The sequence below is a fragment of the Gavia stellata genome, chromosome 24 (assembly GCF_030936135.1).
Source record: "Gavia stellata isolate bGavSte3 chromosome 24, bGavSte3.hap2, whole genome shotgun sequence".
NCBI classification, from domain to species: domain Eukaryota; kingdom Metazoa; phylum Chordata; class Aves; order Gaviiformes; family Gaviidae; genus Gavia; species Gavia stellata.
In genome coordinates this window covers 10,303,386-10,327,981 of record NC_082617.1, presented here as the reverse complement: position 1 = coordinate 10,327,981, position 24,596 = coordinate 10,303,386, and the positions used below count along the sequence as shown (strand labels likewise).

The window sequence follows — 24,596 nt, the reverse complement described above, 5'->3', positions numbered from 1 at the left end:
GGGCACACAAGTCATCATGCACCAAGACCTCAGCTAGGAGCCAGGGGACATGCGGGGAGCTGCCACCCTGCACCGTGAGCAGGGGGCAAGATGGGATGGGGCCTCACCTGTGCGGCCGTGGGGGCACTCGCAGTAGAAGGAGGCTACCCGGTCGTGGCAGGTGGCCCCGTGGAAGCAGGCGGCCATGGCGCAGTCGTCGATGTTCTCACTGCAGTCCTCGCCCGTCCAGCCGTTAACGCAGACGCAGTTGTAGCCGCCGTGGTTGTTGTGGCAGGTGCCCCCGTTCTGGCAGGCATTGGGCATCAGCTGGCACTCGTCCACGTCCTCGGTGCAGTACTGACCTGTCAGGGGACAGGGCACCTGCATGAGGCTGGTGCACCCCAGCTCCCGCAGGCTCCGCGAGCATCGCTGCGAAGCAGGACAGCTCTCTCCACCCGGCCCCTGGCAGGATCCGTCCTCCCAGCCCAGTCCCGTGCCACCCTCGCTGCTGGCGGTGGCGTTACCTGTCCACTCGGGTGGGCACTGGCAGTTGTAGGTGTTGACGCCGTCCACGCAGGTGCCCCCATTCTTGCAGTTGTTGCCCGGACAGTCATTGATGTTCTCCTCACAGTTCTGGCCCGTGAACCCTGTGCAGAGGAGATGTCTGCCGTGATGCTGACCAAGAAGTGGCTGTGCCACTGCCTCAGCACCCCCGCTACCCTCCTGCTGATGGCACATTGCTCATTATCGAGTGCTGAGCGTGCACCAGGCGATCCCAGTCCGGCTTTGAAGCCAGCCACCCAGTTTCATCCCCAGCCCCGTCCCACCTCTGCCGGTGCTTAGGTCTGTCACCCAGGTTCCCCTGCCAGGGTGCCTGGCAAGCGGCGACAGCTTCCTCTGCACAGGGCAGACGGGGCGTCCCCAGCACAGGGCTCGCCTGCCAAAGCCCCCGGCTCTGGAGACGCTTGCCCTGAGCAGCGGAGGATCCGGCTCCACGGCAAGCTGGGATGAACCAGGGCTGCTCCCACAAAGGCTTGCGGCACCCAGTGCTGAATCACCAGCTTTTAATTTCATGTGTAAAGAGCCTCAGCAGCAGCACTTCCCCCGGAGGGGGATCCAAGTCTCTGGCAGGGTGAACCACCGCCCCACGCAGTGCTGTGCTCATCCCAGCCTGCCTCTCGCAGCGAGCCCGGCTGCTCGGGTTTATGTTTTTGCCTCCACCTGATGGTGCGCATGGAAACCACGCATGGAAACCACGCCGCCCCCGGCCTCTCCCCGCGGCGTCTGCAGCAGAAATGAAATGGCCAGGCCCTTCTCCGGGCATCTGCCAAGCCGCCCTGTCCCCCTCCAACTGCCACTTGGGTTAAGAGCTGCATTTACTGTAAGACCCAAAGCCCCTGACCCAGCCGCCGTCAGGCGTCAGCCTTCCCGGCCCGCCCAGGCGCTTGGGGTCGGGACGGCAATGCCAGCCCACGGCAGCTCCCCGCGGTGCCGGCATGCACCTGCAGCTCCCCCAAACCCCCCAAGGCATTCTGCAGGTCCAGACCAGGCTGCTCCCCGGCGCAGGCAGCTCACTGCGTCACCTCCACGGGGACCAGGTGCCCAGGCTCTTCCTTTGCGAGACCCCAGACCCTGGCCCAGCTGGGGGTTTTCCCCTGGCTCTCTCCAAAGGGCCGTGTTTTCCTCTCCCCCGTAGCCTCAGCCCCATCACACGAGGAGCAGCAACAGCTATTTATGATTGCTGGTAGCAGTCCAAAGCAGATAACGTTGATTTGCGCCTCATTTTTAAGCAGCTGGGCTGAGACTGAACAGCAATAACTGGCAATGTCCTAGATACCAGGATTAACTCATTTTGAACCATCCGAATGAGTAATTAGTACTGCAATTACTTTAAACTCAGGGTTACATTCTACAGCGATGGCATGATAAAACAGCAGAGATTAGTTTAACTTGAAGAAACCCGGTAGAGTCAGGCCTCTCCGGGAATGAAAAGGGGACATTGTTTCAGGTCTGCTGCGCTGCATACCAGCGTATCAATCACCCTCTTATCATGAGAAACAGCCCCCCGGTCCCTCCTGCCTCCACCCGAAGCCGATGCAGCTCCTGCAGCGAGCCATGCCGGATGGCGGAGGTGCCAAGGGACCCGCCGTCCCCCCGGGAGCAGGGGCCATGCCGTGCCACCCCGAGGGGGGCGAACCAGCTTGTGCAGCATGCAAATCTCCTGGAAGCAGCCCACGAAGCCACAGCTGGGTGTGAAAGCGCCGATCCCCCCCGCAGCAGGGATGCTCCCCCAGGGCCATACCTCACCCCGACATGCCCAACGCTTGGGCTGCTCCAGGGAAAGTGCCTCGTCAGCAGAATGGCAGGGCAGGGCCAGCACCGCTCCTCCTGCCGCCTCCACCTGCCCGTCCCTGCGGCAATGCCGCTTTGCTGGGCCAGGGCTCGGAGCTGCTCCTGCGGAGCATCGCCCCTGGGAGCTCCCGGCCGCATTGGCTCATCCCGGAAGGAAAGACTTCCTTCCCTGGCACTGCTTGCCCCAACTCCTGGCTGCCCCTAAGGACAGGAGCTTTGCTCCAGCCCGGGTGAGCAGGCATGGAGGGGAAGCAGGAGATCCTGCAGAGCCCTGTGTAATTTGGATGGTTAACGAGTCTCCTGAGTTGTTGCAGCCAAAAGCTTTGGGAAGGGGACTGAACCTCTGAGCCTGTGTCAGAGATCAAGACAAGATCCCCCATGCTGCCTCGCGGGGATCGCGCATCTTCCCCCGGCACCGGGCTGGGCTGCCAGCGGGATGCGGGTATGTGTGTACGGGTACCCCATCCCCACCCCAACGCCACGTCCCCAGCGGCGGTGGGGCAGGAGCTACAGCGGAGGGAGGCTGGAGCTCCCCGAGGAATGCCAAGCACTGCCCAGGGTGCAGAGCAGAGAAGCCGCCTACCCCTCGTCCTGCCCCAACCCCTGCGGGGCTACAGGCAACCAGAGGAGATCAAAGCAATCCCACAAGCGACTTCTCAGGCAGCTTAGCACTGCCCACAGCTTCCTTCCAAAGGAGAGGTAGTGGATGCATCCCCTCCGCGTCTGCCACAGCCGGCCAGCGTGGCTGGCTCGGGTGAGAAACCGCACTGGCCCCCCGGCAAACACAGCCTGGTCTGAACATGGGGCTGCATTGCGCGGCAGCGTGGCTCTGGGCTGCGCCGGCCGCCGGCAGGAAACTCCGCTATTTCATTTCTCCAGCCAGCACAGGGACGGGGGGAGCGTGGGGCCGCGCTCAGCCCCTTCCGCTCCCTGCCCCGATCGCGCTGCAGACCGCTAACCGAGGGCAGAAGCGAAAGGGCTCGCCGGGGTCAGGGGACCCTTTCACAGCCACTTTTCTTTCCTCCAGCATGCAGGGTGCCAAGCTCCCTTGCAGGGTGCTGAGCTCCCGGGACAGCCCCCGCTGGGCCCCCTCCTGCAAGAGCCCTTCATTTTAGAGGCGGTAATTTGGCTGGGCTGCTCCGGTGCTTGCCGGAGGGAGCAGCAGCGAGCACGGAGAGGGTCTCCCTTCCCCAACTCCGTTCATACTCGGAAACTTTCCAAAATAGCTATTCCGGGCTAATTATTCCATTCTGGAAGTGGATTAAGCTAAAGCGGAAAAAGGCACTCTTATTCTGGAATATGAGCATCCGCACAGGGGCCTCTACTGAAACAGTTGCTTTGGAGGAGCTATTTTGGTGAATCACCAAGTATAAAAAGCCCCCAGATGACCTCTCCTCTTCAGGCATCGCTGCCCAACGTCTTCCCAAACACACGTGGCACAGCGAGCCCGCAGCCCCTCATTTTTGTCCCTCCCAGAGCCACAACTCGGGGGAAGATCAGGCACTACTTGTTTGCGGGGGGCAAAGGGGCTGCAAGAGGGTCCCCTAACCCCGTCCCCCTGCTCGGAGGCAGCCCCTACCTGGTAGGCACGTGCAGTCGTAGGTGGTGTCTCCGATCTGGCGGCACGTCCCCCCGTTCTGGCAGGGCGAGGGGTTGCAGGGCACGTAGAGGTGCTCGCAGTTCTGCCCGGTGTACGCCGGCTTGCAGGAGCACTGGTAGGTGCCCACCTCGTTGGTGCAGCTCCCACCGTTCTTGCAGACGGGCGGCGAGATGTTACACTCGTTCACGTCCTGCTTGCAGTTGGCCCCGTGGAAGCCGGCGGTGCACCGGCAGAGGTAGTGGGCATCGAAGGGGACGCACTGGCCCCCGTTGGCACAGGGGTTGGAGGCACAGGGGTCGGCCTGCTGGCAGGTTTTGCCTGGGGAGGGCAGGGAGGGAGGATGAGGATGCAAACTGCAGCTCAGGCTCTTGGTGGGAGTGATCTTGGCGCTGGGGTGCAGACCCGGCGCTGGGACTGTGTTCACGAGGGTTGCAACTAATTCCCCGCACCTCTGCCCCCGTAAAACCCTCACCCGTGCAGCAGGCTTGCAGCTCACCCAACCAGGGACCCTCCCAAGCCCCTGCTCGGGTTTGCAGACCCCCGCTCCTTTCCCCCAGCACCGGAGCAAGCCAAAATCAGAGGCAGCACCCTTCTCCATCCACAGTGGTTTTCCAGGAGCAACCCCTGGTGTAGGCTGCCCCTCTCCCCACCCCGTCCGAGTCACCGTGTCCCCACGCCGCACCGCCTCACCTGACCACCCCGGCGGGCAGCGGCACTTGTACTCGCTGAGCGTCAGCAGGTCGCAGGTGCCCCCGTTGCGGCAGGGGTTGCTGAGGCAGACGTTGTCGCGGGGCGTCAAGCACAGCTCGTCGGTGAAGCCCAGGCGGCAGGCGCAGGTGTAGTCCACGGTGCTGCCGCGCACTACGGGGGTGCAGGTGCCGGCGTTCTTGCAGGGGGAGCTCAGGCAGGGGTTGGGCAGCTGGCACCGCTCACCCACGTAGGCACCGCTACACCTGGCAGGGGCGAGACACGTCGTCAGCGGGATTGGTCCTGAGGAGCTGGGGGGCACCCGGATGCCCCAGGGACCGGCTCCGGGAACGCCTCCCCGGGCCAAATCCTGTACCGCATCCTGGCACATCAGGTTTGGCAATTGCAAGGCTCTGCCCTGGCCGCTCTGGGCTGAGAAGAGGAAGATGAAAGAGGCGCCGGGAACAAAGGCGTCCCCCATTGAGGGACCTGCACCGACTTGCAAAACCGCAGCCTCCAGCGCTGACGTCCTGCTTCTCATCGCAACATGCTTTTTTTGACCCCCGCTCGCTGAAGAGGAAATCAAGGCACAAGTGGGGGACACAGTGGACCCAGGAGCAGCACCCCCATACCCGCACCCAACCCAGGGCACCTACAGACCCCGAGGGAGAGGAAACCCCACAGTGGTCCGTGGGGCCAAGCAGCACAGGGATAGCCCTGCGCCCCTGCCCGTACCGGGGTCCCCGCTCCACCAGGGCAATTTTTATCCTCCCTCCATCCTAAGAAATCACTCAAACATGATCAAACGTGGGCTCAGCGTTGGCTGGTAGCAGGCGGGACATATTCCTGCTCCTCACAACCGGCTGAGATCTTCCCCAACAACAAACCCTGCGCAAGGAGGGACGAGTGGCCCTGGCTGCCGCGTCCCTCTGCGCGGGAGCCCTGAGAAAAGGCCCCTCGATGCGGCCACCGGCTCAACCATCTGTCACCATCGGCCGACAGGGCTGGAGCAACTGCCTGCTGCAGGACTGGGGCAGGTGATGGGGACACGCCGCAAGGGCAAATCCCAGCAAGGCTGGGCAGGACGCAGGGCCGGCAAAGGACCCTGAAAGCGGGGAGCTGCCTCCCAGGAAAAGGAAGACAGAGCAAAGCTGTGCACAGAGAGACTGAGAGCACCTGACATCAAAAGAAGATCCTGGGGACGAGGCCCTTCAGCATCTCCCCAGCACAAACCCTCCCGTGCAGCATCTCTTGTATCACATCTGCAACATGAGATGCCACGCGTTTTGTCCCCAACCAGCTCTGCTCACATTACACCGCTTCCAAAGGGGTATTTTCTGCCCTGGCTGGGCTGGGCTGAACAGCCGTCATGAGTAGGGCATGGGAGGAGCGAGACGACGCTGGCACGCTGCTGTCCCCCACCGCGATGGCAATGCCACTGCAGCAGAGCAGGGCACACCGTGCTCAGCTCATGCTTGAGAACAGAAATAAATCTGGGGGCAGTTGCATGCATTGCCATGAGCTGGGGGTAAATCAACCACCGCTGGAGGCGACGGCCGGTGAAGAGAAGAGGACAGCGCCCGGGCACTGGGGGACTGTGGTCCCTGCTGTGCTTTGGCAGGACGGGGCTCAGGGTGCCCGCCACGTGCTCGCACCCATCGCCACCCGAGCTGGCGGGACCTTGTGTCCCCGAGCCTCGTGCGTGGCCGCCAAGGCTCCTGTGGCAGGCAGCCCCCCTGGGGTGAGCAGGGAGGGTCCCGGGGAACGCTGCAGCCCCATGGCTGCAGAGCAGAGCACTCGCCTGCAAACCCCAAAACAAGAATGTGGGGCAACTCCGGTGAGCACAGCAAAAGCCCCACCCTTGGCCAGCCCCAACCCGGAGCCGCCGCGCTTTGCTGCGCCGTGCCGGCAGCAGGACCACGTTTCGGCCCCGCTCCCCCTCTCCTCTTCCCCGACTTTTTTTTTTTTTTAACCCAATTCTGATTTCATTGTTGGGGATTGTGTGAGAATTTGTCAGGATTCGGAGACATTTTGAGTTAATGAGATGGCATTATCCAGGCCAAATGAAAAAGAAAATGTGTATAATAATAAATCAGGGCATCTGCTCGGCACACAAAGGGCGGCGGGGAGCAGGTGTGCATCCTAATGAGGGAGAGCAGCTGCCGGCGCCCGCGGCCGATGCCCGGCTCGCCGGTGGCTCCGAGCCCGGGGTGCCACGGCCGTGGGGCGACGGTGCTTCTGGGTGGCTGCGCCACGGCCCCGCGCGGGGGAATGCGAGGGCTGGGGCCGTGGCCGCCTGAGAGGGGCCATTGTGCGGGGCCGGCGCAGGCACGCCGCCGGCAAACCGCTCAAGTGTGCAGTCATCTGTTAAAAGCACCGCTCTCCCCCGCCTCCCCGCACCACACACGCTTTTTTTCTTAAAACAATCCTCCAGGCTCTCGCAGCGGCCAGCGGACAGGGAAGCGTCACGAGATTCTCCAATGGGAGAAAAAAGGCGGAAAAAAAAAAAAAAGGAATAAGAAAAAAAAAATATTGATGCTGGACAAAGAGCCCCAGGGGCAGCATGGGAACTGCTGAGCGCGCGGGAACCGCCATGGTGTGGGCTTTGGCTCGCGGTGGTGCTGCCACAGGCAGCCGGGACCGGGACGCGATGCTCTGCATCCCGGGCCGAGCCGGGCGGCCGGCCGGGCTGTCACTGGGATTGGGGTTCCTGCGCTGAGAGGCTTAAATGAGGCCAGGGCGAGGGGCGCGGAGCCGAAAGCCCTCCCACCCAATTAGTTTTCGGACCGTTTCCAATTTCAGTGCAGGCAAGTGGTGGTTTGTGTTCACGGATGGGAAGCCGGAGCAGAGCCCAGCCCTAGCCGGGGCATGGTTATTAGCCAGGAGGTTAATTAGCCATCGGAGGAACTTCCCTGCGGGGCAGGGGAGCCCCTGCCTGAAGGCACAGTGGGGTTGGGGCCACTGGCAGTGCCCAGTCTGGGGGCTGCCCCACCCCGGCGCTCTCCAGGCTTTCGCTTCAGGAAATCCCTCAAGTTTCATGGAGTTTGCAGATATTTTTTAAATGGTTCCCTATTTGCTTGTTTTAAGAGCTGGTTTACGGATGCAATCAGCTCAAGAAGTGAGGAGGGTGCAGCAGACGGTGGGGAAGGGCTCGGCACGGGTCTGCCCCGGCCAGAAGGCGCTGAGCTGAGCGATGGGCACACGTGGGCAGGCGGGACAGGGGTACGCTCACACATCGCATTTCTCCTCCCTGCAAGGGGGGTGTTTCCAGCCACTGAGAAGTGCTGGTGAAACAGCTCTTCAGAAAAAAAACGATACAACACAGGCACCCTTAAAATTCAGTAGTCACTACTATAACCCACGGAGGAGTTTGCATCGCGCAGAGCGGGGCTGTGCAGCACAGACTCACTGTGGATGCCTGGAGATTCCCGAATCACAACCACAGCCGTGGCAGGGACGGCGACAGCCCTCGCATACCCACTGCACACACAGCTCCCAGCTCGGGGGGCCCTCTCAAACTCCTTCTGCCGTTTCGAAGTCACCTCAGTTTCTTTTCAAGGTTTCAGAGCAAAAGGTGTCCGAGGGCAGCGATATCACTATCATGATAGTGATATTGCTGCTCAGCAAGAACACGACACGAGGATGCTGGATGCTCCTCCACTTGCACACGGCAGCACCCAGGACATGCCCACGGGCAGCCTGGCACCGGGCGGCTTCGACACAGCTCCTGCATCATCTCTAGACGCTTCTGCACAGAAACGATGCTATTCCTGCCCACATTTGCAACAGCAAGTCTGAGACGAGGCAGGGAAGAGCATGGCTGTGGACCAAAGCCACGGGATGAATTTCGCTGTTTTCTCCCCGCGCGGGTCCCAGAGCTCACTCACAGTTGGAGACTCTGGAGCTGCATTTAAAAGCCCAACGACCGCAACAGCTTTAGAGAGTCCCGGCTGCAGAGGAAAGCCTGGAGACAAGACTCGCATGCAAAGCAAGAGATCAAAAGCCAGGTGAAGAAGGCGGCCAGCCCAAGACGTAGTTATTTTTCAGTTCTCCCAGGTCGGGAAAGGCTGGATTCAGCAGAGCCAGGTTCAGCTCCCAGCTGTGCTGCAACCTCACCAATGCGTCCGCCTACTTCTCCAGGGGCTAAAAACCTCTCCTAAAGTTCAGCCCAGGGAGCTAAGCTTTATTTTCTGTAAAAAACATACCGGCGGGTGGTGGCGTCAGGACTCCCAGGTGAGCAGACGTGGAGGATGCGATGTCCCCGCGGGCTCAGCCAAGTGAAGATCACCCTGTGGTTTTTCCTTTGGCATTTCCCAAGCGAGGGCTACCCAAACCAAACCCCAAGCAACTTATGGAACTTAGCATAAGAGACATTAAAGCTATGCTTTAATTATATGTGTTGGCAAAGGACAGGGCGGGTGCTCCAGGATCAAAACAGCTCAGAAGGGCCATTAGAAACCAGCTTCGAGGCAGTGAAAGGTGGCCGAGCTCCCTGGGGTCCTGAGGAACCTCTGTGAAATCCCCAGAGAGGCCAGCATGGCCTCGCTCCCAGCCCCACGCGTGACGCACGTCCCATTCCCGACCCAGGCGGGAATGACTAAAAATACCGGTGTCTCTCCCTCCCCTGAGCACGCAGCTGAGAAACGTTTCCGTTGACTCATTAACCTGCTGAAGAGGCATCAAACGCTCCAGCCACGACCCACCCCGCTGTTTTAGGCGGTGACGGAGGGTGACGGCATTCCAACCCCAGTGATGGCCGAGCCCTGCGCCAATGCACGATGGTCCCTCTCCAGCCGTGCCGGCACAAGAAGCAAGTCAGGGCGGACAGTCTCACAACTCTTCACTTGTAGGATATTTTCTACATGACCTAACCAAGGGACTGGGGCTGTCACTGAAGCACCAGGCAGGATAGGGGACAACGATGCAGCGACTGGTCCCCATCCCTGAGGACAGGGATGCTGCATGTGCTCCTTGCACACGCATTACATGCATGTAAACACTGATTTACACCCCTCGAGTGTCTGGGGCTGCCGTGCATCCCGGTGGCTTTTTGTTTCGGGGGGTCAGGCAGAGGCTGGGGGCTGGATTCCCACGACACCGGACTGCGATACGTCTTCCCCCTCCACGCTGGCTCTGAGCGAGCACCCGCGCCCAGAGTGCAAACTGCTGCAAGGAGGGAGGCACAATTAATAATGCACCGCGCTCCCGACCCATAAATCTCCAGCACGATTCATGGGCGATGTGAAGGGTGATGGAGAAGGCCTTGTCCAAGGTCAGACAGCGAGTCCCAGGGGATGGCCTGGGAACGGGAACAGTGGCCCCGAATTCCCACCCCACTCCCAGCGCGGAGCCCAGGCCAAATCTGGATCTGCTCAGCGTGGGCACGTGCATTTGTTGTGTCTGCTGCACATCCTTAACAAGTTACAAACAACAGCCCAGTGCTGCAGTTATTTCAGCAAGGCTCCAGAAAAGCTCGGCAGATCGTATAATCAAAAGCATGAATGAGCCGCAGAAACATCAAGAGAGCCAACAAGCTCTGCTGCCATGCTGCTGCCCCAGCGCTGCATTACGCATGTGCTTGCCCGGGCGCCGCGGCTTCCAGCACCCCCTCGCCCCACGAGCCATGCCAGCAGAGTCGGGGTTCCCCATCCCGGCCCCACGCTGGCCCGCGTCCCCCGCGCCGGATGCTCCGTGCGTGCGGCTGTGCGCGCGCTGCCGGCTCTTTGTTCGCTCCCTCCCCGCTTGCAGCGTGCAAGGCTTTTCCTCCAACCCACCAGCAACAGGTTTTGTCCCTCCGCAGCAATGCGGGCACTGAAAGCATCCCGAGGCAGATGTTTCTGCGACCTCTGACCCAAGACTAATGTTTTCCTTTCTGTGCTAAGCTGCCATCTGCCACGGCCGGCACAGATGACACCCAGGCGCTCCCGCAGCCCATCCCGCCCCGGCACGGCTCCCGCATGGCGGCACGGGGGCTTTGTTCAAATTCGGGATGCGTCAGCCCTGCACAAGCGCAGCCCCGGGGCCGGGGGGTGTTTCCGAGGTGCTGGGTGCATGGGGGATGCCCTGGATGCGGGGGGCTCAGCAGAGGCTCAGCCTGCACTGGCCCACAGCTGAGAACGGCCACGCTCACACCACCCACCGCTCTCTTGCTGGGTCCCAGGGCGTCCCCCTGCCCAAGGGCTGAGACCGTGGCAGGGCTGGAGGTAAAACCCACCTCAGGCTTAAAACACACAAAATAATCCAACAAATTAAATGAAAACCAGGTGTGAGCTGAAGCACGGCCAGTGGACTCGCAGAGGCTGTCCCCCATTCCATGGGGGGACAGGTCCGGGAGGCAGCCCCACGCTGTGGGAGGCAACGGGGGGGCTGGCGGGGAGCCCCATCCCGGCTGCCAGCCCCGCGTCCAGGCTGCCTCTTATCTGCGCTGCTATCACATAACCTCTTCCTCACCCTCATCTGCTAGAAGCATAAACGGCCACGGTTGTTTTCCCCAAGGTACGAGCACCGTGGGAAAGCCGAGGAGGGAAGGCTCGGGTCTTCGCTGAAGCCCCATTTTGGGGGCACTTGAGACTAACGGGGACAGGAGAGTCCCCGCTGCCTCTGGGGCAGCAGCGAACCTGCCAGGGGGAGCAGCCCCCACCCCGACACCCATCCCCAGGCGCAGGCTGGGCTGTGGGGGATGCCGCTCTCCGCTCCGTGGTACCCGCTGCCCGGAGCAGCCATCCCAGACGAGCCGCCCTCCCCGTGCCCCGGCAGAGCCACCCCAGCACAGAGGTGGTTCAGAAACCACGACCGTGACCTTGCACGGGGCAGAGGGTCCCCACCGAGGGACCATCAGACCTGCAGAGCCCTCTGCACCAGCAAACAAGCTGCGGGACCGAGTAGACGCCTGTGCCAGCGCGGTCCGGACGCTGCGGCGCGAAGCAAATGGCCAAACGTGAGCAGGACTCTTGGATTTCACGTGTTTGCTGGCAACAGCTGAGGGAGAGAAATAACCAGCAGGAAAGTCTCCCTTCACTGCACACAGGACCACAGCCACTGCACACTGCTCCCGGCCACAGAGCGGTGACGCGACCCTACCCCATTGTCCCCACACCTCTCGGGGTAACCGTCATCCGTGGGCATACGAACGGGAACCACAACCGCCTGCTTCCACACCTTCCCCTGCGCAACCCCAGCAGCTGCAGACCCCAGACGTTAAGCTTGCTTTCCATCAGGCATCCACGCACAAGAGTCACTTTTCCAGTTGTGTCAGTGGCTTCCTGCCTGCCACACCCTGAAAGCAACACCCCAACTTTCTCCCGAAGTTACACCCTTCCGCCTAAGACATGTTTGCTCGGTGCCAGCCCGGGGGACCCTGATCTCCCCCAGCTCCAATCCGACCAGAGAAAGGGCTGGTGCTCGGGGATATGTCTCCGTGTCAGTGAGAGCAGAGATCTGCTTCTTGCTGCATCTTCCCATTCCATCTTATTCCATTCATTCTTATTCCTTTGCCTCCCCATGAGCCCCTCCCGTGTTCCTGCATGGAGCATCATCAGGGACTGCAGGTATGTACAAACTCTCTACGGGATGGCTTCGCGGCAGTGTCAGCCCACCTCGGAAACATCCCGCTGAGCATGGGAGCACGCTCTGGACCCAGGGGAATTCAGACAGGCCTGGAAAACGGTCCCGCTGGGAAAGCAGAGCTCAGCACCCTGCGCTCTGGTACCATCTCAGCTCAGCTCCTGCCCTGGCATGGCCACCCTGCTTGGGGTGGCACGACACCCCTGGAGCCGGCAGAAGGAAGATGGGTGCAGGGAGACGAGGAAGACTTTTGGACGCTGCCCTGACCTCCCTGGGGCACATGGGGCCGTGGATGGTCCCTCTTGCCCTGGCAGCCAGGGGCTGGCAGGGGCCACTTGAGCCCCCTCCCGGCAGCGGGCATGGCCGGGCTCACCGCGCCTCACCTGCAGCTTCGCTCTGTGGTTTCTGGCACGCACGTCCGTTAAGAAACCAAAGGCTTCGCCACGGCTCCCAGGAGAGCCAAGGCAGAGAAAGCAGAGCTGCCCAGCTCTCCCTCACCCATGCAGGGCACCCCGACCGGGCGATGCACCCCAAAGCGCCCACCGGCCCTGCTGCACTCCCCCGGCACCGAATGGCCCCACAAACACCTCCGGCAGCCACAACGCGGCTCCCAGCACCAAAACCCAGCGCTAGACCAAAACAGTGGTTTTTTTATGAAGTCCCATCCAGGCCCTCCTTTATTAAACACTCTGGGACACCAGCCTGGGAAAAAAACAGAGTTTCACACAGGGAAGGTGGTTGGCAAAGCAGCAGGTTACTTCGAGTGACATCAGGTTAATAAAGCAAGAGCAGATCTCCAGTCTTGTTTAATTAAAAAAGCAAACTGCAATCCGAACTCTTTGATGTGTTTTTTTTTGTTCCATTTCATTTTTGACCTAGCCCAAGCCATCTAATTGAGATTTTAAGACCCAGACTTTCATCTGGAGAGAAACTAAAGGAATTCCCAAAGCTGGATATACTCATGGACAGGAGTGGGGAAAGACGTGCTAGAGCCCTGTTCCTCCTACCAGGGTGAAGGGGAAAGGGAAAAAAAAATGGCTTTGTTTCTTAAGCAGACATTAGTCAGGACAGTTTGGGAATCAAAGTTCCCATTGTAATGAAAAACAATATAATCCCATTACTAAGCAAAGTGGCCAGGCTATTCACCACCAGCTACCTGGGAAGGAGCTGCCTTTCAATGGTGCTTCATTCACAATAAACATGAAAGATGTAGAAGGAAGAGACCAAGACAAAACTCGCCTCATTCCCACCCTCAACAATGGCTGCTATGAAATATTTTTTTTTTCCTCAGTGTTGTTTTTTATATCCTCTGCCCTGTGTAAATCCGCACAGCCCCATTGTTTGTGGGAGCGGGCTGCCCTGCGCTGAGCTCTGCTCTCCCTGCTCATCCTCGTCCCTGTTCCTTCTCTTGGAGGAGCCCACTTATGGGGCGACCATGAAGGATGCGCTTCCAGCGGAGGATCCCCAGGGAACACAAGCTGGGCTGAGGCCGGCAAACGGTCCCACCGCCCGCCCGCGGGGCAGGGGCGAGTGTCCTGGGGCAGGTCCTCAACCAAGTGCCCACGCTGGTGACCGGCGTGCCTGTTAGACACCATTAAGTCACCCGGCTCTTCTTTTCCCCCGCGGTGCTGCCCAGCAGCTATGGCATTCGAGAGCACCCATTACAACTTCCCCCTGTTTTGATTTTTCGTTGGTAAACATTTTTCCTTTATAAATGTTTTATTCTTTAAGCCAGCAGAAGGAACAGTCAGAATTTGGGGGAGATGAGGGATTTCCACCTCCCCAGGCCACCTGCCAGCCCAGCGCTGCTGGTGCCCGAGGCCGCTCTCCCTTCCCCATCCCTTTCGGGGCAAATGCCCATTTTCACCCACTCTGGACACGGTGCTGCCCACACTCGCTGCCAGTGCAGGGCGAATTCACCCTGCCTTGCTCCTGGGAGCTCTGGCATGCACGCAGTGCCGCTGTCACCATCTCACTAAGTGATGAACAACTCTCTTATTTCCCCCTCAAACCAAGTTTTGGCTAAACACTGCGCTGCCCGAGAGCCAAATATGGAAAACTCCCACCCGGGACACGCGTGACCCCACCATCCAACTCTTCTAATCCTGAACATAAAACCTGAGATTAGGATCTGAACAGCCCCCAAAAGTTTAAACAAGCTATATTTAGCTCCAATATTTATAAACAGGAGGAGAGGGGGTTTTGCAGAGCACACGGGTGCCCCTGCGGCACAAACCCTACCGAAAGCCAGAGCAACTCGCGCCGGGGCTGTTTCGGTGAGACGGTGAGTGAGCATAGATGGCAATGGCTGGACAGGGATGGATCCAGCTCCCCCCAACCTCACAGCCATGAAGCTGCTGGTTTCTCTTTGCAAGCAAAGCAAAGCTCCCCAAAAATAGTTACTAGCAGCAAAAACCTTGCCCACTTGGAAACCACGGCCTGAGGGATGTAAAGCACCTCGGAGCAGACGGGTATCTGCTCCCGGGACCTGTATCCTGGGATTTCTGTTGCTGCCGAGTTTAACCAAGGAAACGGCGAGGGAGGGAGGGAAGACTCTGCCTCCGACACCTTTTGCCGGCAGAAATCCCTGTGTCAACATGACGCCCTCGCTGAGGGAGCGGGGACAATGGTGGCGGCTCTGCCCTCCGGCCGCAGCCCGCATTCCTGCCCCCCTCCCCTGGAAACCCCCCTTTTGTGGGGAGCAGCAGGCCCTGTGAAAGGGCCGTCTGTCGCCCTGCCTTTTGACTTGGAGGTCTGTGTCTAACATTTTAATAGGGGCTGGGGGCTGGGGAGAGGCCCCCCCTCCTCCCGGGCCGCTCCCCCGCAGGGTCACTCTCCCGGCCCGCCCCGAAGCCGGCGCGCGGCCGCTGATGGGCAGTGGGCGCAAGGGCGGGAGCCAGCCCGCTGTCGACGGCCACATTCCTCCACCTGCCCCGAGAGGAGCTATTCCACGGGTTAACTGGCCGGGAGCGCCTTTGGGAGGGTCTTTTTCGGATCCCCCTGCGCAAGGATGCACCGGTGGGGCGGGAGCACTGGGGACATGCTCTCACCCACGGCTGCTCATCGACAGCCCGTAATTCCCGTCTTAAAATAAACCACTGCAGGCTCACAAACACTCAACCCCCCAGGCAGCGATGCCAGCGGGGAGCGTATGGTCCTTGGGGTCCCCATCGCCCTGCTGACGACGGCTCTCTCGGCAAGGGGACATGGGACAGAGCAGTTGACAAAGCGAAGACCCCCAGTGCCAAAGGCTCCTTTCGCTGCTCCTCTTGCGGACAGTTGTGGCGGACACAGGTAGCGTCACATCGCGCCAGGAGCCACAGAGGAGGATGAGGAGGAATCGGCAGCAGGAGACAAGGCTCAGCCCTGCAGCCCCAGCCCTTGCAACAGCCTGGGACTGATCCTGCGCAGCCCTGGAGGTCCAAGCAAAGCCTGGCACCGCCGCTCTCAGCTACGCTAACTTCAGATCAAGCCCAAAGCAACAGGCTCCCAGCCCGTCGGTGCTCCTCCTGGCACCCAGCCCGCCCAGCCCACCACCACAAGGCTGCTTGCCTGCAGGGTGCCCCTTCTATTAAATAAGGGCAACGTTATAGCATCATTAAAACTTAATAAATCCATTTCCCATATAAATACCATTAAATTCAGATTTTGGGGAAGGGAATTAGGGTGAAAACTTGTTAAAAGAAAATGACTTCTGCGCAAATAAATTTTTGCAACTTGACTGAGCGTGAAAGTTTCCCATTAAAATGCAGCTCCGCTCCCTTTGCTAGAAATGTGCAAGAGCCTAATAAGCAGGGCCTAAACATTAACTGTTTAACTAACTTTTCCAATATTAACTCCAGACTGCCGTGGGGGAAGGGGAGGACGTGACGGGCGAAAGCTTGAAGCAGACATTAATCACTGCTGCGCGAGGGAAACACACCCAGCGCACACACCGCTCACACGCTCCCAACAGCGTCTTTGCAGACGGAGACGTGGGACATCACCGGCCGCGAGCAGGGCACAAGCCCCGCTGTGCGTGGGGCGGTGGGCAGGATGCTGCTACCTCCTGGGGCAGAGCTGCTCACAGGACCCAGCCAAACGTCTCCCGCCTCAACCCCACACACAGGCTTTAGTCGTGGTCCTGATCCTGCATCTCTCACACTGAGCACTGCATTTACCAACAGGAACCTCCGTCGCCTAATTCACCTCCATGAGCTGGGACATGCCTGGCAGGTCGTGCTGCTCCATCTCACGCCAAGACAGGTTTTGATGTTCAGATAAGCAACAGCACATGGAGGGAAACTGAGGCACCAAGCAGACCTCACTTGATGTACATGGAAACCCTGACACCGTTCTGTACCACAGACCCCTGCCCGCAGGGCACTCGCCAACGCGGGGAGGTGAGAGGAGGGGACCCAATCTGCCAGACACGCGCTAGAGCTGTAGATGAAGGCGCTGCAATGGGTCCCGGCGCTGCTGCACGTCGAGGAAGGCAGAGTCCAGAGAAGGGCGTGCAAGTCTGAATGGCCACCATCACACCTCGGCCAGACAGCCAGCTGGAAGCAGCACCCAACTGCTCTACCAGCAAGACTCGGATGTCAAAGTAAAGACTGGGGTGTCCCCAGGTGGGCACCTCTAACTGTCCTGGGGCTCTCCAAGCAGAGAGATGGGAGCTGCTATGGTCCCGTGTCGCTAAGACCTAGTGGAGTGCTGCAAAGACTTCTCAACATCACACGCGATAGATGTGCAGAGAGTTTTGCTATTAAGTCCAACTGGGGACTTCCCCAGCCCTTCAGAGCCCCTGTTCTGCAACCCTGGCCAGACCCTGCTGACGCTGGCGGTGCCAAAGCAGCGCCCTGACCCTCACACGTCTCCGCTCCTGCTCCTGGATGCCTCCGAGCTCAGATACCCAAGAAGCAAAAATGCAAGCCCCCGCCCTCAACACCACAATAGCATTTCTCCTGCTCATTCCAGATCTTTGGCCGATGCGAGTAGCTGCAGTTTTACCCCAGAGCAAAGCGCGAGCGCAGCCCTGGGCTGGTGAGCGCCCAACACAACGCCCATGGCTGGCAGTCCTTGGACGGCGGTAACACCGACCTGCTGCTGCCGATACCTGTCGAGGCCAACCCCAAGGAGCCCAGCACTGCAGGATGGAGCCCTTCCGTGGGTGGATGGACTAGGGAAGCTGGGGTGCCTCTTCCCCACAGCGAACCCAGACTCACAAAGGCACCATGCAGCAGGGCAACTTCAGGGACCTGCAGGATTTTGGCACAGCCACTTCCAGGTGCTGGGGCTCGGCGCTGCGTGCCAAGGGCGTGCAATGAGATGAAAAGACCGTTTGAAAAGCATCTGAAATCACCCCAAACCTTCACCTCTCCAGCCTGATGGGCTTCCTAACCCTGGCCCCTGACGCGAAGGGCTGCAGGAGGTCAGCCCAACACCGGCCTGGGGAGCGGTGAGGGAGCAGCCCAAGTCACCCGTGGTGCTGCCCCATCCCGGGTGGCAGCAGGAGCCAGCTGGACACAAAGCCACCGGTGAAGCAGGTGGACCCTGACCACCTTTTTGGCCCCTGGGACGGAGGCGGGACTCAACTGAGACCCCACTGCATGTCTGCCTTCCCAGGGGGGTTTAAGCTGTATCCCAGAGGCTCTGCCACTCTGCAGCCCCAATACATGGTCTAAAACCAAACCTGGAGTTTGGCAACATGCTAATCACGGAGAAGTCTCCATCCAGATCCAGAGCTTACCAGCTCACAGTAACTGCACCCCGAGGCTACTCCCTCGTTAAACACACTGATGCTCTATAAATTTCACATTCCACTCATGTACACATGCCATTACCATTCGGGACACCTACCAACACGAGCAAATCAAGGGTCAGCACACCTCCAGGCCTGGAAAGAGCAGGTTAAATTTCCAAACAATGTTATTTTAAAACTTGCTAACTGCCTGCTGATTATGTTATCCAAGCCCTTAATTGGTGAATAGCTTGGCCTTGCAATGACCAAGCATGTCTCCCTCACGCTACATACAATAAACCGCAACAGCCTTGGAGGTGAGACCAGGGTGTGTAGTACTAGCTGGAACAAATGGACATACCATGGTTTCCGGCAGGTAGGAAGACAGCAAGTCAGAGATTTCGGTGGAATAAAAGGTACCCTGTATGACGAAGTGAGCCACCTCCAGAAGCTGTCTGTGGAGCGGAGCCCCGTGCACTGCATCACACCGCAGGATCACACATTTAACAGCTGCGAGTACCTTGTGGGGAATAGTCCCTCTGATCCCAGGTGGTAAAGGCCACTCTGAGTACCCCATCCCCTCTGGAACCTCACACCCTCATCTGGAACCTGGGGAGCCTCCGAGCTCAGCAGGCATCACCCCACCTCTCCTGCTCATCTCCGTGCCGCAGGTACTGCTGAGGGACCTGTCGAGATATCTCCTCCTGAGCGCGATCCGTGCCGGCCCCTGCCCAAATGCAGTACAACCCTCTGGCCATCACAAGTACCAAGCCATGAGAAAAATCAAGGAAAAAAATGTCAGCCGAACCAATAAAATCCCAGGGCAAGTTAGCAGGAGTCAGTGGGACCACCTGAGACAACTGATAACCATCAAGACGCCTTGCAGAGAGGAGAGACGTAAACAGAGATTCTTCTAGAAAAGAGCTAAAAAATCCTGCTGCTGTCCCAGTGACCTCACCAGCTGGGCTTCTCAGCTAAGTTTCTCTTCCACTGGAATCTGCAACAGGTGACGCTTTTGTATTTTTAATCTACCCTCTTACCCATTTCCACCTTGTTCTTTCCGAGAATGAGATTAGACTCGAAAGACCCATCAAGAGTTCTCAACATGGCTGAATCACCGCTCGTCTACTTCTTTAAGAGCTTCCTCTGGTTGATTGTTCAACACTCCACCCTCTTCCTCTCCAGCACGGAGACTGCATTTTTTCTTTGTTATTATTTCATGGAAATAACGTTGGGTTAAAGCACATGAGAAAAAACCAAACCAGAAGGAAACTTCCGCCCTTTACAATGAGATAACAATGACTGAGCAGTTGAATAACTTGAAGGGCACAGAGAGCTGCAGGGCTCAGATCACTCCTCTGTCTTCCTGGTTGTCTCCTGAAAGAGTTTTGAGCTAAAATAATCATCTCGTCCCACTACGGTCCCCCTCTGAATGTTTCTTCCAAGTTTCTGGCCCGCTGCCCGTGGAAGCTGATGGTGGCAACGGGCACCGGCTCAGAAGCCATCGCCCCGGCTGAACTACAACGCCGCGCTGATTCATAAACAGAGGAAGTACTTTAGCAAACCGACTTTTCCCCCTTTTCAGCGCAAGCCTAGTGATTAATTTAACTTATTCTTTTCCTTTGCCGTCTCTCTGGCTTCTCTGGGCAAGAGTGCGACAACCCAGACGCAGCTCCTCTGACTTTAATGGCGAAAGGCTGGTGGAGCGGGGTTTGAAACTCAGCCCTCTTTCATGCCATCTGCTTTTAACTAGCGGAGCAAGGGAGGTCCTGGGAATAAACGTCACATGGCACAGCAATCTAAAATCAGCCCTGCTCATTTGCAAGGATGCCAGTCAAAACTACAGTTATCCAACAGTCTAATTAGGAGCTATCACCAGAAGTCAAAACGACCTTTTGGAAAACCTTCTCATTTTGTCTGGGAAAATGCCTTAGTCAAAGGCGAGTGCCTTTTCTGGAAAGCCACAGCTCCCCAGCGCCGTGAAACTACACTGCAAACCGCAGCAGCCATCATCTGCAGACCGGACCTTTTAAAGCTCCAGATCTGGTGCAAGTGCCACGCATGGGACAGAAACACCCCGCACCTTCAGCTGGGGTCCGTGCACGATGCACCTCTGTTGCTGCTGCTCTTCCAGCACTGAAAGACCCGGCTACCCCTGCCAAGATGGAAAACAGCTCCAAAGGCGGCTTAATTAGGCCGCTTCTGTCGTGAGCCCTCCAGCCGATCAAATGCTCAGTCCTCTCCATTCAATTAAAGCCCTGCGTGCCCCGGACTGCCTGGCAAAGGGACAAGCAAGATAAGGCACATGGAGTTTTACAAACTATCGCTGTAAAATAATAAAGGCAGAGAAAGCTCCTCGTCTCGCACCGGCGATTCCCTTTCCGTAACAGGGCTGATAACTCGGTTTTGGTGTTATCAGAGTCGTCTTCACGTAACCCAACTAGCGCTCTCCCGCCACAAACGCCGGGACGCTTGTCCGCCGGAGTAGCGTCTCCCGCATACGCTATTTATTTCACTCCACTTTCTAATTGGATTTGTGGGGGCAGCACAATGGGGCTTTATGGCCAAACTTTGTTAAGTGCCAGGCCGAGCGGAGATGTGGCCAGCAGCCAAAATGGTGCATTTCACGCAGGCGCCAAAGGGCAGTGCCAAGCTTTTCTGCGTCTGGTATCTGTGTTCTTGGCTCTGCTTTGTTTAAGAAGCTTGGAAGCAAAACTCCTCGTAAAGAGATATTCAAACAAGTGAAAAACCAGGGGTTTGCGAGCTGCTATCAGATACCTTGGAAAGTTGCACCTCTTCCAGTCTGGCAGTACCTCTAATATCTGCCCCCATTGCCCATGAGCGTACCCTGAGAGAGACAAGCGCTTTAACGCACTGAGAGCGCGCACCTTGGCTTCCCGCAAAAATAACTCGCACACACTCGCGAAGCCATCCCGGCGTCTGCAGCCAAGAGAGAGGCGGTTATTCACAGCTAGCAACGAAGAAGTTCTTTAAAGTTAACTTTTTCTCTTAAAAAAAACCCCACCCCAAGCCTACTTTGGAGGCTTCTCCTCCAAATAGAGCTCGCACACATCAGATCTAATTAGATTCCATCACCATCTGCACATGAAATGTAAATCAGGAGTTGCAGAGACTTAAGAAAAAAAGGGAAGAATGACCACAAGGAAAAGGAGGGGTGTAAGGTTGGGGAGGGGGTGGAGGGTTGGGCATTCTGGGAAGCCATACATGATTAGTCACACAGCATTAATCTGCCTCCCTTAACAATAGCTGCCGAATTTCGACCGAATCCCAGCTGTCGCTCTTTGAATGAAAGAAAACAAGATTTAGAGCGTCAAGCGTTGGTAAGGGCTTCTGTGCAAAAAAAAGTGGCGTGCATTCATTAGTGGCTCACAAAGGGACCCAGCCTTTGTCCATTAAATTGCTCATGTGCCTGATTGATTTGCTGATTTATTTGCACCAAAGGGTTGGGGGGCTCAGCTTGGAGAAGGGGGCGGGAGGTGCCCGGCTACTGGGCAGAGTAACGGCACCCAGGCGGATTTGCAAAAAAGCAACACACATTGTCAAGGGAAACTGCCATTCAACAGGTTGGGATTGGAAATGCCTTCAGGTTCCTCCGCTGAGGACTTCCTATTGGAAATTTGGGGTGGGTGGGAACGTCTCCCAGCCTGCTCTCAGCTCAGGCCACGTTCAACAGGCAGAGGGGAAATCTGGCCGGAAAACAGAGCCTTGCCCATTCACATTTCTTTTATGGAATAGTTTTAAAAGGGGAGCTGAAGTCTTATTCATTTCTCTTGGTTATTGTTCCCTGGGAGCCTGGAGTGAATCGGCCATCGCTGCGGTGGGTCGGTTGGTCCTTCAAAGAGTCCCAACGCTTTACACATCCGTTTCCCCACAATCAGCTTGGAGAAAGCTCCTGCCCGGGTGCCAGGGTCCCGCCAGGAACGCCAGGCTGGACCGCAGCTTGGCACCGGTGCCGGCAGGGCTGCGGGAGGAGGTGGCCCTGCTCGCCCGCCTGCCCCGGGGGATGCACCGCAGACCCATGGACATCAATGGGGCAGCTCCAGCAGCCAGAGCCACGCCAGGAAACCTCTCTTGAATGTTTCTTGGAGATGTACTGGACACCACACCACAAACTGCCAGGGTGCAAGGGACTGAAAGGCAACGCTTCGGGGCCAGGAGGGAGCAGCTGGAAGACAGACAGACAGCCTCCCTCCCTGCCCGACGGTCCAACAAGCGCTGCAGGCTGGCCCTACCTCCTGCTCCATCATCAGGGCAGTCTGCATAGGTTAACACCAGCAAAACATGGCCCTTTGCCCATGTTTTTCCACCCAGCTAGGAACAAAGCCCGATCCTGCCAAACTCGCGGCGACTCCTACACAAGCAGGTTATTCTTGCCACTCAAGGAAAGAAAACGCATCTTGCCCTATTAAATCCAGAGCCTTCAAAGCAAAGTCAACATGCATGTCAATACTTTGGTCGGGGGAGATGAAAATCCTGTGGCTCCTCCATACTTACTGGCACATCTCCGTCCCGTTGAGAAAAGTTTCACACTTGCCCCCGTTGAGGCAGGATTCGGCAAGCTGCGTGCACCGTAAACCTGCAAACAGAAGGAAAGCATTAGCCACAGCGCAGGTCCCGGGTGGCAGCGGGGCGGGGGGGGGCTGCATCCCCTAGTGTCATCCAGACCGGGGACAGGCTCACCGAGACACCCGAGCACCCTGCCCCTGCCCAGAATGGCGAGATGGGGGCTGCAGCACCCAGCGGCCCCCACCCACAGGGTGATGGAGGCGGGCAGGGACCGCGTGGCCCCAGCACGGAGAGGCTCACCTAAAAATAAACTCAGGGTGGGCTTGAGGGTAGGCTCTGCCTTCTCCTCCAGCAAGAGGACTGACAGAGAGAAACCCCAGATCAGGCCCTTGAGTGACAAATGCCATTTGGGAAAAACCATCCACCCAAGGGCCCGTTAGTTACCGTGAACTCAGTAACGAAATGAATCGCCCATCACAACTTGCTATGAGTAAAGGTTTCATTGTCTGGCCCTCAGAGCCAAATTCTGCACAGTTACCACAGCAACTTGCTGAAAGTACCAGAATCGCTTCTGATTTCCACCCCGGCTCGCTCTTCCCCTTCTCTGCCCCGCTAGCTCTTCGCGGTAACTGGTTCTGCGCCACGCGTGTGCCGCCAGAGCAGTTTCACATTGAGCGACTACAGCTTCACACCGCCGCCGCCGCCAGAACCAAACTTCTCCCCTGGACGGCTGCCGAGTCCCACGCACCCCGGGGACACCCCGCTGCGCTCGGGGCTCTGTCCCCAGCCCCGCGCGTCCCACGGGGGACGGACTGGGGTGCTGGGCACCCCTCCGGCCCGGCACAACTTTCTGCAAACTTTGCCTCCGAGGGGCTGGGCACCAGGCACAGCTCCCAGCCTGGGCTGCCCCGGTGCGGAGCCTTCCCAAAATCCGTCCCTTCCCAAAATCCTCCCAGGACACCCCTGCTCCGGCGGAGGCTGCTCGCTCGGCCCCGGCCCGGGGGCGGGGGGTGCATCCCAGGGCCTCGGCGGCACCGCAGGGCCCCGGCCCCCCGGGGCGGGCTGCTCCCCGCTCCGCCCCGCACCTCCGGCCCCTTTCAGGGCTCTTTTCCCCGGCCCCGACCGGCCGCCCCCGACGGTCGCCCAGCGCTTTGCGGCGAAGCACCCCGACCCGCTCCGGGGCCGAGGCCGGGGGAGGGCCCCGCGGGGGGACCCGGCTGACTTTCAAGAAACAGGAAACCGAGAAAAATTTGCAAAACGGTCAAAAGCTCTCGCGGAACAACAGGCAGGAGCGCGGCCGCCCTGCGCGCCCCACCGCCGGGCCGAGCCCGTCCCCAGCTCCGGCTCCCCCGGCTCCGGCTCCCCCGGCTCCGGCTCCCCCGGCTCCCCGCCGCGCCCTGCTCCGGCCGCCCGCGGCCCCGGGCTCCGCTGCCCCGACCGCCCGCGGTACCGAGCTCAGGTCCCCCCCGACGGCAGCAAGCGCAGTTCCCCGCGGCATCCGCCGGTACCGAGCTCCGGTTCCCGGCGGCCCCGAGCGCCGGTCCCCCGCCACCTCCCCCGGCGCGCCGAGCCCCGGCCCCCCCCCGCGGTGCTGAGCCCCGCTCCCCCCACGGTTCCGGCCCCGGTTCCCTCGGCGGCGCCCAGCTCCGCTCCCCCCGCCGGAGCTGAGCCCGGTCCCCAGGCATCCCGCAGCTCCCAGTCCCGGTTCCCACGGGGACCCCGCGTCCCGGACCCCCCCGACGGCGCCGCGCTCCGGTGCCCGCGGAGCCCCGCGGGGCCCAACCGGGACCGGGGCACACGCCGCGCCCGGCCCCGCTCTCGGCAAACTTCCTGCCGGGCGCTGGGGCGGCCGGTCCGGGGCCCGTCGCGGCGGCCCTCACCTCGCGTCAGGGCGGGCAGCAGGAGCACCAGGAGGCCGGGCGCCAGGAGCCGCTCCATCCCGCTCTGCTCCCGCCGCTCACGGCCGCATAGATCCGCGGGGCCTCGGCCGAGCCGAGCCGAGCCGGTGCCGGTACGCGCTGCCCCGCCGGGAGCCCCAGACACACCGCGCCCCAGCGCCGAGCGCAGCGACTCCGAGCGCCGGCGCCTCCCGCGGCTGCTCAGCCCCGGCGGGCCGGGCCGGGCCGGGCGGGAGGGCGGGGGGGGCGGGACGGCGCGGGGCGGGACGCC

General features: G+C 59.5%; 1 protein-coding gene across 1 annotated transcript in view; it reads right to left on the bottom strand.

Moving 5' to 3' along the window:
* The window catches only part of NOTCH1 (notch receptor 1), a 44,447-nt gene extending 20,082 nt beyond the window's left edge, over nucleotides 1-24,365 (bottom strand). Inside the window, exons 1-6 of the mRNA XM_059828948.1 lie at nucleotides 24,308-24,365; nucleotides 22,416-22,497; nucleotides 4,622-4,884; nucleotides 3,911-4,249; nucleotides 504-626; nucleotides 108-341 (exon numbers count right to left, since the gene is read on the bottom strand). Of these exons, the coding sequence (XP_059684931.1) occupies nucleotides 108-341; nucleotides 504-626; nucleotides 3,911-4,249; nucleotides 4,622-4,884; nucleotides 22,416-22,497; nucleotides 24,308-24,365 (1,099 nt within the window). The remainder of the gene's footprint in view (nucleotides 1-107; nucleotides 342-503; nucleotides 627-3,910; nucleotides 4,250-4,621; nucleotides 4,885-22,415; nucleotides 22,498-24,307) is intronic.
* Nucleotides 24,366-24,596: the final 231 nt, after the last annotated feature.